Raw genomic sequence first — 16,159 nt, forward strand, 5'->3', positions numbered from 1 at the left:
ATAAACACAGTGGTGGGTTAAAGCCCTTGTAGGTGAACTCGTGTCAGCATCATCCACAGGGTAAAAAAGCATGGTCCCTCTGACCCATTAAATGGTCTATATGATCACAGCCAAGAAGCTAGTTTTCTGTAATCTATCTTCTCACTTTTAATGATGTATCTTGGAAAAAAGAATTAAAGTAGTAGAATATGAATGCTAAAATGTCATTTGAAAAGTTAAAGCATCAGTGAGGGTCAGATTTCCATGAAGAATGACGAGCACAGCTAGGTACATGAAAAGTAATAATCAAAACCAGGCTTATGACAGGGGATGGAAAAGATACAATTGTGTGTCACACACTGTGCTGGGTACCTTAGTGGCAGAGTGGATGGTGGCTTTCAGCTGTGTGATCTGAAGAACCTCAGATTCCTCCTAGTCAAAAAACAACTAAATGATGCACATAGTCTTTTGTTCCAATTATATTTTGTTAGTTTCCTTACTTTATGCTACATGTGGTCTTTATATTTTCTTTGAAAATGTGCATACCTGTGGAAAAGATGTCACCTTAGACAAGAATCACATTATGATCAGGTATATGAATATTTCCTCTGGGACAGAAAGGTCTGTGTGTGTCGGGAGGGGGAAGTGTGCCAGGAAATCAGGCAAATGAGGAGAAAACCAACCAGATACAAGCTGGATTTCCCCGACTTTACAAAGTTGCCACGCAGTCAGTTAGAGAGAAGCCCAGCTCTGAATTACTACACTCTGGTGAAGAGTGGGAAAGTTGCAGAGTTTTTATGTTTGTCCTTGTCCCAAAGTAGGCCTGGCATTTCTTTTTTCTTTTTTTTTTTTTTCAAAGTAAGAGAGGCTTGCAGCTGGGCTGAGAAGTATTAAGGTAAATAAAGGTCAAGGGACGCCTGGGTGGCTCAGTTGTTTGAGCGTCTGACTTCGGCTCAGGTCATGATCTCGCGGTCCATGGGTTTGAGCCCCGCATCGGCTCTGTGCTGACAGCTCAGAGCCTGGAGCCTGTTTCAGATTCTGTGTCCCGCTCTCTCTCTGACCCTCCCCTGCTCATGCTGTCCCTCTGTCTCTGTCTCTGTCTCTCTCTCTCTCAGAAATAAATAAAACATTAAAGAAGGAGGTAGGAAGGAAGGAAGGTAGGTCAGCAGGTTAGAGAGGCCAGTGCAACAGGGCTTGTTAGGGGTAATCAAAGACCTACTTAGAGAAGCAGCAGGAAGCGGAGAGGTGGGATTTCCACCAGTCATAGGGGCCAGCTGACAAGAGAGAAGTTGGCTTCATTCTGAACAGGTTTGAAATCCAGTTTAAAATGCTGATTAGAAAAATCCCACAGTGAGCAGTTTGATTTTTTTTCCCTTTGTCACATATGGGACAAGATGATTGTGCCTAAATAGTTCAGCATTATTATGGCACCAGTCAGTAGAGCATACAACTCTTGATCTCAGGGGCTGTAAATTTGAGCCCTGAATTGGGTGTAGAGATTACTTAAAAGTAAAATCTAAACAATAATAAATAGTTCAGTATTATTTTTAAGGAGTTAATGTGTAAACAGATAACTTTGATATGTGTTTTTTGTTGTTGTGTCTAATCTCTTTTCTTTCTTCATTTCTGTGTTTTATAACACACATCCCAATCTGCTGCCCAGATTGATCTCCCTAAGGGAGACCAGGACAATGCAGACTGACCAAATTGCTGTCAGGAGATGTTGTTCTAGGCTGTTAAGCTGGAAACCACTTTGCTTTGATGCATTGTTTTAATATATAGGCCACCACTTTACACTTACCAACAAGTTTTTAGCATGAATTTTTCTTTTTGAATAGTGATTTCACAATAATCTATGTTACAGTGTTCTGTCACATTACTATGTTTACCTCTTTTGAAAACATATTTCCTCCAGAAATAGTAAAAACTAAATAGTTGTCTAAAGAGAGGGGAAAACAGAACAGCCCCTATTGAAAATAAAAGTATGATTAAGATATTGAAAAAACAAGGGTGCCTGGGTGGCTCGGTCAGTTAAGCAACCCACTCCTGATTTTGGCTCAGGTCATGATCTCAAAGTTTGTGAATTCAAGCTCCACATCAAGCTCTGCACTGTTAGTGCAGGTACTGTTAGTGCAGGACCTGCTTGGGATTCTCTCTCCTCTCTCTCTCAAAAATAAATGAATATTTTTTTAAAAAAGGAAATAAAATATTTTTACAAGATACTAAAAAAACAATTTAAAAAATTTAATGTTTATTTTTGAGAGAGAGAGAATGGGGGAGGAGCAGAGAGAGAAAGGAAGACACAGAATCTGAAGCAGGCTCCAGGCCCTGAGCTGTCAGCACAGAGCCCAACGTGGGGCTTGAACCCATGAGCCATGAGATCATGACCTGAACAGAAATGGGAGGCTTAACCAAGTGAGCTACTCAGGCACTCTGAAAAAAACAATTTAATAGGTAAAAACCATCTAGAACATCAGACAAGTTATTGGCAAAAGTACATCTTTATGCATAGTTAGCATTGCCGTTGGGGATCTCAATGGGGATGGGCATGGCGGTGAAGTGAAGTTGGCGGGAATAGAAAGTTGTAAAAGAGGGACCTTACATGACCAGGTTTCGGACTTTAGATACTAAAGGTTAGTTCATCTGAGAATAGAGAAACTGAAGGCAGAGAGGTGCAAGAGTGTATTTTGATGATCCAGGTAAGAGATGACAGAGGCCATGAAGAGGAAAAGGAGGGCAAGGGCCACGAGATATTTGGGCATCAGAATCCCAAGGACTTGGTTTCCTGGCCGCTATGACAACATCCTTAGTGCCTGTGTAAACTTGGCTATGCCTGATCTCCCACCGATTTCTAAACTAATCTTATTGAACAAGAAGGATGCATTCTAACACTAGTGAATATTATTTCGTCAGTTTATCACAGCCAGACACCATGAGAAAAATACTCCATTTAAGAGAATTTATTTTCCATGGTTGGTGCTAACAAATGTTTATAAAGAGTATATATTTTTAAATAACTGGATACCTGGTACACATAGGCCAATAAGCTATCTCATTATAATCTACGATCCTCAGATAATAACAAGTACTGATGAGGATGTGGAGAATTGGAACCCTCACACCTTGCTGGTAGGGATGTACAATGATGCAATCTCTTTGGGCAGCACTTTGGCAGTTCCTATAATAGTTACACAGAGAGCTACCATATCTTTTCCACACCTAGGTATATACCAAGAGGAATGAAAACATGTTCAAGCAAAATGCCCAAAGTAGCATTATTCCTAATAGCCAAAAAGTGCAAATAGCCCACAGATCCATCAGCTAATGAATGGATAAATATAAGGTGATATGTTCATACAATAGAATATTATTTGGCAATAAAAATAAATGAGGTCTGGTCTGATGCATGCTACAACATGGATAAACCTTGAAAATACTATGTTTTGTGAAAGAAGCCAATCACAAAAGACCCTATCTGTATGATTCCATTTATATGAAATGTCCAGAACAAATATATACAGATAGAAAGTAGATTACTGGATACCACAGACTAGAATATTTGGGAAGATGAGGACTCACTGCCAGGAGGTACAAGGTTTCTTTTGGGGTGATAAAAATATTCTAAAACTGATTGTGGTAATAGCTGCATAACTGTGAATGTACTAAAAACCATTGGAATGTATGCTTTAATTGGGTAAATTGTATAAATTATATCTTGGTAAAGCTGCTTTTTAAAAAAACACAGCTGCAACATCTTGGCATCTTTGACTCTTTCCTTCTTGCTGCAGCAACAGCTCTTTGCAGTGGTATTTTGGGGAAAGCAATGTGTGAATCTCTGATGTCTTTAACAAGTCATCTACTGTAAGGATATTTTCTTAGAGTTCATTAGGAATTATTGCTTAACTAAGCCTGGAATTGTAATCCAATAGCTTCTCAGTAGGAATGCACCATCTGTGCTCTTCTTTAAATGAGTCTATTCTAACAGAACGCTTTATATTTCAAAACACACTGATTTAATGTACATAGCACTGCAATGTAGACTTACAGGATGAGCTTTTAAATTTTTAAAAATACTTTATCAACAGTATAGATTATAGCCAGTGTATTTTGTGTTGTTTCTTGAACAGTGTCAATTCAGTGGGCATTAATATCGAATGGTTTTAACTTTCTCTCATCACTGCCTTAGGCCCTATTTTATTGAATCTTCCTTTTCTATTCCTTAACAGTATTTAGCAGATCTCATAGCATCCAGGTCACTTTCAGTTACTAGAAATTCAGTATGGTCCATTTTTAAACTCCTATCTCATACCTGATTTAAATTTGATTTCCTCCTCCACCTCCCATCAGGGTGGATGGAACTTTGTCTGCTTCTCAGATATCACCTTCTCCTCCCTTCTCAAGGCCTAACTCCTAAGCATATGGGGACTAGGTAATGAATGAAAATGGTGTCCCTTTACCTAATTTCCCATGGTTACTTGCCATCCAAGCCTTCTAGGTGACAGGTGTCAAAATGCTTCACATGGGTAGTTTGGAGAGCTCACTGCCCAGTTCACTGATGTGGAAGACCCAGCTCTGGCTCAGCCTCCTAATAACTCTTCTCCTCTGGCGTCCTGGTAAATATTTAACAACAGGCTAGAGGTGGGAGTGGGGTGGTGGTCTTTGTATATGCATGTACACAAGTTCATTATATTTTACTGAGGTAAAGAATGTGTAGTACACAATTTACAAGTAATGAAGTATACAATACCCTTTAATGCAAATTCCATTCATCAGTTGATTCTCCCAGCAGAAGTTCAATGATTTTTGCCAGAATCTATAGCCATCCTCTGGTCGCAGCTGACAAATGAGTATAATACTAATATGAATGTTAGATGATATTTTCATTTAAGAACTAAGACAAAAGTGGGACACCTGGGTGGCTTATTCAGTTAGGCATCTGACTTTAGCTCAGGTCATGATCTCGTGGTTTGTGGGTTTAAGCCCCGCGTCGGGGTCTGTGCTGACAGTTCATCACCTGGAGCCTGCTTCAGATTCTTTGTCTCCTTCTATCTCTGTTCCTCCCTTGCTCACACTCTCTCAAAAATAAATAAACATTAAAAACTTTTTTTAAAAAGAACTAAGATGAAAGTGAAATAAAGAAGGATTTTGGAATTTCACTTCTTAGTGTCATAAGCAACTCCTTTGCTTAACTGAGATAATAGGTTCAATACTGGAAGAATATATCCTCCAGTTTTTATGCTCTTGACAATGTAAGGACTCTAGACATACCACACTTTGAGGTTTAATCTGCATTATTAGCATTTTCTCCATCACTTTCTTAACTCCAGACAATCAACAAAACAATATGCCAAGTCCTAATTTGTAGTATTTGGCAGTTCAGGCTACATGCATGACTTTATTGAGTGCATAATTGGGGCAAGATGCATGGCAGCACATTGTTTTTTTCTACCGTACAGATAGAGTCAGCATAAAAAAAATTATGAGAATAGTAATCATGGCAGTAAAATAACTAAGAAAGGAGTTTTGAATATTCCCCCTTGTTTGTAAATAATTTATTTAATTGTAACTTTAATTTTTAATAATGGCAGTGTTTAAATTCCTAAAAATGTAAAAACTGGCTGGCAGGCTGCTTCCAGAATACCACTGCCCCTCTCACACAGCATTCCCCTAAGAGCCTCTTAGCTCCTGTGGTCCCCTCCTTTGGGGAGCTGCCTTCTAGATAGGACACTCATGAGCTAGCAGGGACAGTACAGACCACTTCCTTGGTGCTCCTCTCACCACTCAGATAGTCAAGGGGCAAATCCCTGGCTGGGAATGGAACTGCAGTCTGCTTCTTGCAGGGACCCTAGTCTTTACTGTGGGGTCTCTTGGTGCCCTCTTCACATGGCTCTCAGAGGAAAAAGTCATCCTCTCCCCGTGGTTGTGGTGGTGGGAGGAGGGAGACAGGGAGGCCCCACTACCACACACCATGCTCCCAAGACAATAGCTTTGCACTCTCACAAACCTTCTCTCCCGTCCCATATTCTGTGATAGACTTCTGGGGCTGTCCGAGCCAGCTCATCTTCTCTTAATAAGTCTTGTGGAAGGTACTCATGGTCTCTTTAGGATTTGGGATACTTAGTACCTTTTACCACCACTGGTTATTAATGCTGAAGTAACAGCATATCTTGCCAGACTTATATGCAGTTCTATCTAGCATTCTCAAATTTAAATCTAGATTATATTATGGATAATATCCACCATTTGGCTTAAATCACAGACATAATTTTCTGCCTAAATCACTTTGAGTCTCACACACTGTGTGTGTGTGTGTGTCCGAGCGTGCGCGCATGCATGTGCACACGTGTCTTCTTAGGATATTTAACAATCTTTCTGGTTTAGGCTAGGCCTATAATTAGTAGTCTTATTTCCCCACATTCCAAAAGACAAAAGCCTTAACTCTGTCCTACTCACTTGATTTTTAATTAGTATATCCAGAGAAATTCAGATATTTCTAAATCTTGATAACATTCTTCAAAAGAAACATAAGATTGCTATACCCGTGGATGAAATTGCTTTAAATACTCTGAGTCTCAACCTCATCAAGATTAGGGTTCTTTAAATAAAATTTTAGTAAAGAAAAAAAATGGGAAAGGGTAAGAACTTACCCTACCAGATACCAAAACACACTATAAAACTATAGTGAGAAAAGCAGGATGAACAAATAAAGCAAAAGACAAATTAATCTATTGAAAGAACATCAAGTACAGAATCAAATCAAGATCTGTGTAGGAATCTTAAGAATGATAAAGCTAGCATTACACATAAAAGTTACTATATGTAAATAGAAGGGGATATTTTAAAATACTGGAGTGAACAAAGGGGGACCTTTATAAATAAGCATTTATATTTATAAATAAGCAATTATATTTATGTTAATAAGACTTATTAAAAAATTTAAACTTATGTATGGCAAGGGGCATCATAAGTTAGGTGAAAGGGCAAACAATACACTGAGAGAAAATATTTTCTCCATACACAATATATAGTGTTATTGTTAGAGGTGCATGAGTTTATTTTGGCTGAATACTGATCAGCCAGTGTTAAAATCAATAAACAGCCCAAGGCAAGGCTGAATATTCCCGTCGTAAAATGATCCTCTGAGATATGGCAGTAAATATGAAATTTTAAGAATTTAAGTAATATTATAATTTTATTATTAAAAATTCAGTATCTTTTTAGAGTCTGTCATTATGATGTACCAATATAATTTCTCAGCACTGCCAGCTACTAGATGGCTCCTGTGCATATTTGCAGTACTTAAATAGATGTTTTCACTTAATGAAAAGCATGAATAAGGAGGAGAGGTGTATGTATGCCAGTGTAGGTTACTGTTAATGAAGATTTTGCTATCTGATCAGTAAGCTTTCCTTTTCCTTTCATAGTCACAGAAAGGTAAAGACTTCCCTTCTCAACTCCCAGACTCAGAGGATCTGGCTGCTGGTGGGGGTGCAGGGTCACTGAAGTGCTCCCGCAGTGCTGAAGAAATCACTTTCCAAATAGTGAAGAAGCAAACATAAGGTTTTTCCCCTCACATTTTTGTATCTAATATTTTTACATTTGGTTGCTGCTTCCCACAGTCACTGGATGTGCGGCCTTCCCTGCCGGCAGCCCCTGGTTGGTCCCAGGTCCTTTCCTGTCAGTGCTGGTATAGACAACAGACAGCTACGAGCCGTTTTGTTCCAGCAGCCTCTTCACATATGGCGACTGCTCTTCCATCTCACTTGGAGCATTTGTTTGAATGTTCCGCCTGAGAAGGTGGTTCCAAATTATTCCGTTGTATGCCATCGTGTTTAGCTTTGGCTGAAAGAGCTTTTCCGTCCCAAGTGATGCTCATATTGCTTACCAATACTTTTAAAACCAGTATTCAGACAGTAGCACTGAGTATGAATGATGGTATTGTGCTTGTTAAAGATGATGGTAACTTACATGATCCGTGAACGCCACAAGTTTGGTAAAGCTGAAAATGACATCGAAGGAGGCATCTGTCTGTTCAGTCTTCCAAAGACTAATGCGGATTGGGCTAAATACTGAGGCCCAAGCTAAGCTTCAGTTCATGCCTGATATCTATTATATATAAAGTGCTCCTTCATATTAGTAGGAAAAAATGGACAACAGACATGAGCAAGCAAATCACAGAGAAAGAAATATAAATAGTGAACAAAAATAAGAAAATGTTAAACCTTAATAAGGTATCAAGTTAAATGCAGTTACAACAGACTTTTTTGTTAGCTTAACAAAAAAAAATTACAAAGATAGGTAATGCAGATTACAAAGACAGGTAGTTTACCCTAGAAACAGGGTAAATCCCTTTCAGTGAAGGCAATCCAGCAGTGTTCCCCAAAGGTTTGAAATGGGTACTCTCTCGTCAGCACTGTTACTTACAGGAATCTGCCCTCCAGAAGTACTCCCAACCATGTGCTCAGAGATCTGTTCAAAACCATAATACTAATTGTTATAACAAAACATCAGATCAAATTTAAGTGTGCCTCTGTAGAGGAACAGAGAACTGAATGCTGAAGAACCATGAAGGAATGGCCTATAATTATTAGGAATAATGAGCTCTTAGACCTATTTCACTGCCATATAAATCCAAGTACAGTGTATTGTTACAGATGAAAGTGCAAGTTGCAGAATGTTTTTGATGTGATTCCCATTTGATGTAAACATAAATTTTAAAAAAGTATGGAGGGATGAGTATCGAACCATTTACAATGGTTACCTTGAGATGGAAAGAGTATAGGTAATGGAAGAAATTAGAGGGAAATAGGTAATATTCTTGTTATCGTATGTACTTCTTTATTACTTCAGTTTATTATAATGAGTATCTATTACTTTTTGGTTTTATAAAAGACTTAAATAAATGTAGGCTAGACCAAACCACAGCAGAAAGATTCCATGAAAGACATAAAAATGAGCTACTTCACATCATTGCAAGGCAGACATACAGAACGCCTCCAGTGACTTGATGGAGCTAAAAGAATCGTGTTAATCACAGGTATAATGGAACGGCTGGTAAGACAGTCATTTATAGCCTTGAAGTGGCACTTGAAATGGCAAAGTGCAAAGCACAGATTTCAATAATAAAATAATTAAGTTTAAAAAAAAAAACGGAGAAAAGTGAAAGAAAGCTGTCCCAGTCACCATCAGATCCCTTTCTCTGACTCGCTGATGATTCACATCTAGAGAAGACATGTCTTTGATGAACCAGCTTATAACGGTAGTGCCACCCAGGGACACCTGCCACACGGAGTCATATGGTCGCTGTTTTGTGTGTGTTCCTTACTTACTTGTCTCATGTGTTTCTGTCTGTATTTATATTCACGCAATAAACAGAGTTAATAAAGGGAAGCAGAGTGACAGGCAGAGTCCCATGAGGCAAGATTTTGCTTAGCACTAGTTCTCTGGTACCAGTACAGAGTAGGGACTCAATAAGTACTTGTCAAATGAATGAATGCATAGGTTCCAGTCCAATGGGAAATACAGATTAGTAAACAGCCTACTAAAAGGCAGTCTTCTCTGTGCAGTGATGGGGTGGGAACACACAAAACAGAAATGGGACATCTAAGACTGCGAGGAAGCTCCTAGAAGACACCCCCCAGGATGCTATGCTTGGGCTTTATGGAGAAATGAATAGAAGCCTTCCAGGCAAAGGAGGCATCAGAAGTAAAAGTGCAGACCTATGGAAGAGCAGGGCTTATAGAAGAAGCTGCAAGCTGTTTTTTCAGGCTTCAAGCACAAGCAGAGAAGGCTCAAAAGACTACGTCTAGATCAAAAATCTTGGGAGCCATACTAAGGACTTTTGGATTTTATCTGAAGAGAATATCTTCACAAAGACCAATCAGATTTAGATTTTAAAATTTATTTTTATTTTATTTTGAGCGAAAAAAAGAGAGAGTATGGTTGAGGGGCAGAAAGAGAGAGAGAGAGAGAGAGAGAGAATTCCAAGCAGGCCCCACGCTCAGCACGGAGCCCAATGTGGGACTTGATCCCACAACCATGATATCATGACCTGAACAGAAGTCAAGAGTTGGATGCTTACCTGACTGAGCCACCCAGGTGCCCCAATAGATTTCTATTTTAAAAGATGCACAAGAACAGTTATTTGCCAGTCTTTATTTTGAAAGTAATAGCGGCAGCTTTGTATGTGCATTACAAGAATTAATTAATTAGATTCTTATAACAATCTATGGAGTAATTACTATTATTGTCTCCATTTTGTAGTTGACAAAACTGAGGCACAGAGAAGTTAAGCATTTGCCCAAGGTGACTCAGTTATTGGTGGAGCTGATAACACAAACCCACACAGTCTGTATCCAAAGCCCATGCCCTTTCCACTGTTCTGTACTACTTTTGTTTGTGTTTTTTAAGAATATATATGTTTTCTTAAGAAAAAAGGAATCAAAATTGTTTTCCATGTAACTTTTCCCATTTCACCTACCAACCAAGATAGAATGTTCTTTGACCTTGCAAGTAGAAATCACTCAGCAATTTGTAGTCTGCCTGTCTTTTCCAGTCTTCTCTTACCAGCTGCTTCTTTATCCCCTTTATAAGTCTTGCTTCCTGTCTTCCTCGTCCCTTTGTGGACAATTAACCCATTTGACTTCCAGAGTACCCAGTGTAGCGCCAGCCAAGAGAGAGGCCAGCCTGGCAATGAAGTTGCAGGAGTTCTCTGAGTCTTTCTCTTCTAGAATCAAAGGTTCACAGAACATAGATCTCAAAAGAATGGTAGAGGGGACAGAGTACTCAATAATGATCACTTTCCACTCACTTGCAAATAATCATGATGGCTGTCTAGTCAACAAGTATTTAGTGGAACAGCTTCTCTTTGCACCTGAAACTATGTTGGGAGGCAGCGGTGAGACCAGGAGGTGGAGCTGAGAGAAGAGGAAGGTATTCTGCCCCTTGTCGATGGTCTTTCAGTCTTGCACTTTCATTGAGGCTGGTATTTCATAGCTAGTGTTGTGTCAACAAAAATGATGGCATTTTTATTAAACAGATGAGGTGATGTGGTTTAAAGGTCTAGTAAATGAAGAGCATTATAAACCAACTCTCACCCTCCATGATTTTCCATTGCCCACGCTGTAAATCCTGTTCCTCAGCCTCCGGGAATCTCTAACACATGAAGCATTGGTATTTGGGAGAATTAAGTGCTTAAAATCATCCAGCCCTGTGCTGTAGGCATAAACATGCTTCTCTTCTCAAAAATTCAAATAATTGCTGTGAACAAGGCAAAGAGTGTAGAAGACTTAAACTTTAATTTACTTATCAGTTGATAAATTTTGTGAATCTTCTTCAGTTAGAGAAGGAAGACCAATAGAGGATAGTGTCAAAGACTGATAAAGATTTGGGAAAGGAATAACAATGTAGAAACCTAAAGTGATGGGAATTTTTTCCTTATTTTTTTAGAAAGAAATTGTTAGAGAAACAGTAATTCACGTTTGGAGACTGTTATTATGTCCTTGGCATATCTGTATCCATGAAATATGAAACCTGTGTAAGGAGATTTGTTTTTACTTAGGGTCATAATTATAATACACTACAGAGTGTCTTATTCCATTAAATTGTCTGTGGTGGTCATTTGCTACATATATATTGCATAGTTTTGATCCACTAACCTACAAATGTAATTTTCTTCTATTCAGCAAAACATTTTAACATTGAGAACTATGTGGTTAACATGATTTTTAAATTTCCTCATATTATACCTTTATGTTATTCCTTCATTTGTACATTAAACAAATTACAGATTTGCATAAATTTGTGAAAGGGTATGCAGAGTAATGATCCTCACAGCATTGTTTATAAAGCCAAAAATTGGAAAGAGCCCAAATGTCTCTAAACAAGAAGTTGGTTATTCAGGTAAATATTAAAAATGATGAAATCAATTTGTGATTATTGACATAAAAGATATTCACCATATCATGATTTCTTTAAGATTACAAAAGCAGCCTATACATTGACCTTTTATTAATTGCGTGTTTATATTTTAATTTTGGGATTTTTTTTTTTTTAATTTTTGAGACAGAGCAGGAGTTGGGGAGGGGCAGAGAGGGAGGGAGACACAGAATCCGAAACAGGCTCCAATCTCTGAGCTATCAGCATAGAACTCGACGCGGGGCTCGAACCCACAAACTGTGAGATCATGACCTGAGCCGAAGTCGGACGCTTAACCGACTGAGCCACCTAGTAGCCCCTAATTTTGTGTTTAGAGAAGAAGTCCAAGAAGATCTGCTTCTTTCTGAGTAAGTTTGGAGATGATCTTCACTTATAGCTTTCTGTCTTGTGTATTGTTGGACATGGTTTTTATTAATTACTGCTTTTACAGGTAGCATGCATAATTTTACAGGTGGAAAAATATTCTTTTTAAAATCAGACTTGAAAAGGTAAAAGGAACTCTCAAGGAAATCTAACATTAGATTGTTTAAGCGTACAAAGAAATTTTGCACAATGCATGTTAATTTTATCAGTGCTCCGCCTTGTGAGATTTTTCCCTTCTTCCCCTACTGAAATAGTTTTAACACTTTCCCACCCACAGCTTCTTGTTCCCTGTCCGTCATGTGTCCCTTCTTTCTCCTTTGAGCTGAAATGACAGGCCTGTCTTGTTCCCCATATGCCCACACTGTAAAGATACGAGTTGAGGCAGAACATCACTGGTCATTCTGGCATTAAACCTGTCCTTTACCTTGACCATTGCGTTTGGAAAGACAAATGGACTTTTAATGCATTTCACTAATAGACATTCTGTTCAATTAAACACCTGTCTTGAGTGACATAGACGCCAGCTCTTGAGGAGCAAGTCATGTTTCAGTTTACTGCTGTGTCAGCTCCTCAGAGTTTTATGGAATTACTGTTAGTTTTAGGACATGGTATATCTGAGTATTAGCTATTATTTAATATCTACCAGTATTTTTGTAATAAAGAGCTAAGTGGATTTTGATATTCCCCAGTTCAGAGGAAGAGGCAGACCATCTTCCCCTGTGTCAGTGGGTCTCACTCAGGGCTGCTGCTTGATTGTGTTTGACTCAGACTCTTGAAGCTTCCGTCAGTGCGGGCCACCAGGGGTGTGAGTGCCACTGCCGCCTCGGAACTAAGCCTCAGGGTAGAGGACTTGGCCAGGCCAGCTCAGCCACTTGGGCTGAGAGTTTTCAGTGAAATGAAAACAAGGGGTGAAGGATGAGAGGTATGCGGTGGGCACAGGGAGAACAAGACCTGAAGGGAAACATGGCAGGAGCTATCAGTAAAGGTACAAGTAGATGACTCTTTGGGCAACTGGTGTGAAATGTGTCACTGGCAGGTCATTTATGGGTCTTTGCTAAAGCGACTTCGTTCCAGGTTAGAGCAGCCACTTTCCACCACCTCCCCATCTACTCCCTGAACTAGGGCTGGCTTTCCAGACACTCTTTTTCCCCAACTTTGAAAGAGGAGGTCCTGCTGCTGTTTACTGACTCCCGACTCTGCTTCCCTTGCAGCTGACCCTCTGGTGGGCAGCATCGCCACACAGTACATGACCAACAGAGCAGAGCACGACCGGATGGCCAGACAGTGGACCAAGCGGTATGCCACATAGGGGCCTGCTGCCCGCTGCCCCCGCCGGACCTGTGCAAGCACATTCACCAAGTGCATCAATAGCCCTACCCACCCCTCCGGACCTCGGTTCTGATCTTCTTATTTTTATTACATTTTGAACCTTTTTCTGATGGTATGTCATCCATCTCCCGTCCCTTGTCCCTTCCTTCACTTCCTCCTTTTCCTTCTCTCTTCCCTCCACCACCGCCTTCTCAGTTTCTTCCCTTTGTTTGATTTCTATTAACTTGAAAGATTTGGGGTTTTTTTTTTCCCACCTCAACATGGATGGGAGCTTTTGTTTTCAGTGCAAACAATGTTGGATCTGTAATAGTAAGAGCTTTCTTACAAAGCTTTGTATTACTGTGTGGTTTTGTTTTTTGTTGTTTGTTTTATTTTGATTTTTTTCCTTTTATGTGATCTTTGGGAAAACACGAATTCAGAATTATATCTCATTTCTACTTAAATGTAGTGCTTAGGATTAATTTTTTGTACTGAAGTCTTTATTGGTGGGTGCATGCTACTGGGAACAAGTTTTTTGTACAAAAGCTTCAATCAGAATCACTGTGCATTACTGAGACTCTGTTTATCACTAGCCTTCTGTCTCCCACACAGAAGACTGTTGGATTGAACAAAATAATATGTATTTTGATTTACTTAAAGTGCTTGTAAATTTCTTAGGGACCTGCCACTTTTGACTGTGGATCAGTTGATGTACACTTGTATTATTAAAGCACTCAATAAATCACTGTGGCTGATAAATGCACTTCTGGTAACCCAGCTTTGTATCCTGGTGACTAGCATAGCCCTACATGCAGCAAGGCTTGTCTAATTCAATTACAGATTCAAGTGTATTTTTCATCTCAAACCTTTAATGTTTCTTTATAGCTGAGTTGCTTACCATGTGGAATTTCTCCAGCTGCCAATAACCTGATGATCTTGTGGTTGTTTCAGGTCACTATCACTTTACATATTGGCCACACACTGCTTTGTCATAGACCTCCTTTCTGTTCTAACCTTCTTTACTTGAAAATTAAAATATGGGACTCCAAAAATACCCTTCTCGTGAAAGTCAAGTCAGACTGATCCTTGTGTTTAACCACTTCTGAATTTATTTCTCTTCCCTTTTCCTCTGAAGATTGCTCTCATGATTACCCTTGAGTTTTGGTTTTGTTTTTTCTCCATAGTTTTAGTGGGAGAAGTAAACTCTGTCAGTCATGGTCAGCACATTCACTGACAAGGGTATGTATATCTGGCTCTAACCTTCAGACTATTTTAGGTATGTTTTGTTTTTTCCCATAATTTTAGTGGAAGAAATAAACCCAAATGTATCATTCATGGTCAACACATTTGTGACAAGGGTATGTCTGTCTGGCTTTGACCTTCAGACTGTTTTAGATATGCAGCTATAGAGGCAGAGAAAACTTGAGTGTGGTGCAGTTTAAAAAACATACTGAGTGGGCTCCTGGGTGGCTCAGTCGGTTAAGCATCTGACTTTGGCTCATGTCATGATCTCACAGTTTGTGGGTTTGAGCTCCACGTCGGGTTGAGCTCATGTCCTGTATTCGTGAGCACAAGCCCCACTTGGAATGAGACCCACGTCTCTCTCTCTCTCTCTCTCTCTGCCCCACTCACTTGGGCCCTCTCTCAAAATAGATACATAGATAGATAGATAGATAGATAGATAGATAGATAGATAAAATTTAAAAATAAACTTAAGTAAATAAAATAAAGATTTTGGAAAAAAAAAAAAAAGGAAAAACCTACTGACATGCTGACTGAAATTCAGGGTTCTTTGTGTTACAAGGCATATTGGAGACTCCTGCTGTTACTAATTACAGTTACAAGCCCACCATGGAGCTTGGTCTCATTTAAGGAACATCTTTACTGCTAAATAGTGGGAGTTACAAATGGAAGTCATTCACCTCTTATATATTTCTGATTCAAATTTAAAATGTTTATTTGGAACATTTTAAATATCTGATTCAAAAGATGCAGGGTTTTGCAGTTAAAAAGAAATCCTGAAGAAAATATCGTTTAAATATTGAAAAGGTAACCTTTAAGCCAGAGTACATAGGGATATTTTTTTGTCCTTCTCATAATGATTTTGCATTCATTTTATTTGAAAACGTTTTCCTACAGGTCATACGTGTGAATGGGCATAACTGTATTCCAATAAAGCTTTATGTATCAAAACAATCAGTAGCCAAATTTGGCCCATGAGTTGTACTTTGCCAGTCCCTGATACAGACCCTCCCCCATAGACTAGGGGCAGAGGGGTGAGAGGGAGAGAGAGAATCCCAAGAAGGCTTCATCAGTGAGGAGCCTGACTCAGGGGTCAATCACACAAATGCAGGACATCGTGACCTGAGTCAAAACCAGTAGTTGGATGCTTCACCGACTGAGCCACCTACGTGCCCTAAAAAAGAAGTAATTTAATTAATATAATACAAGACTAATTTTTAGGAAATTCCTTATAATGTGCTACTATTTACAGATTTTCTCACCAAAGATTTCTAGATTTACTTTAATACTTTAGATTTTAAAAGTTGATCCTGAAAGCACTGAGCCATAT

At 39.1% G+C, this 16,159-nt stretch overlaps 1 protein-coding gene across 1 annotated transcript in view; it reads left to right on the forward strand.

Moving 5' to 3' along the window:
- Nucleotides 1-14,350, forward strand: part of LOC120246923 (ubiquitin-conjugating enzyme E2 E2) — a 384,786-nt gene extending 370,436 nt beyond the window's left edge. Inside the window, exon 6 of the mRNA XM_039254577.1 lies at nt 13,491-14,350. Within this exon, the coding sequence (XP_039110508.1) occupies nt 13,491-13,588 (98 nt within the window). The 3' untranslated portion in view covers nt 13,589-14,350. The remainder of the gene's footprint in view (nt 1-13,490) is intronic.
- Nucleotides 14,351-16,159: the final 1,809 nt, after the last annotated feature.

Source organism: Hyaena hyaena, unplaced genomic scaffold (genome assembly GCF_003009895.1).
Source record: "Hyaena hyaena isolate Hyena2069 unplaced genomic scaffold, ASM300989v1 scaffold_494, whole genome shotgun sequence".
Taxonomy (NCBI): Eukaryota; Metazoa; Chordata; class Mammalia; order Carnivora; family Hyaenidae; genus Hyaena; species Hyaena hyaena.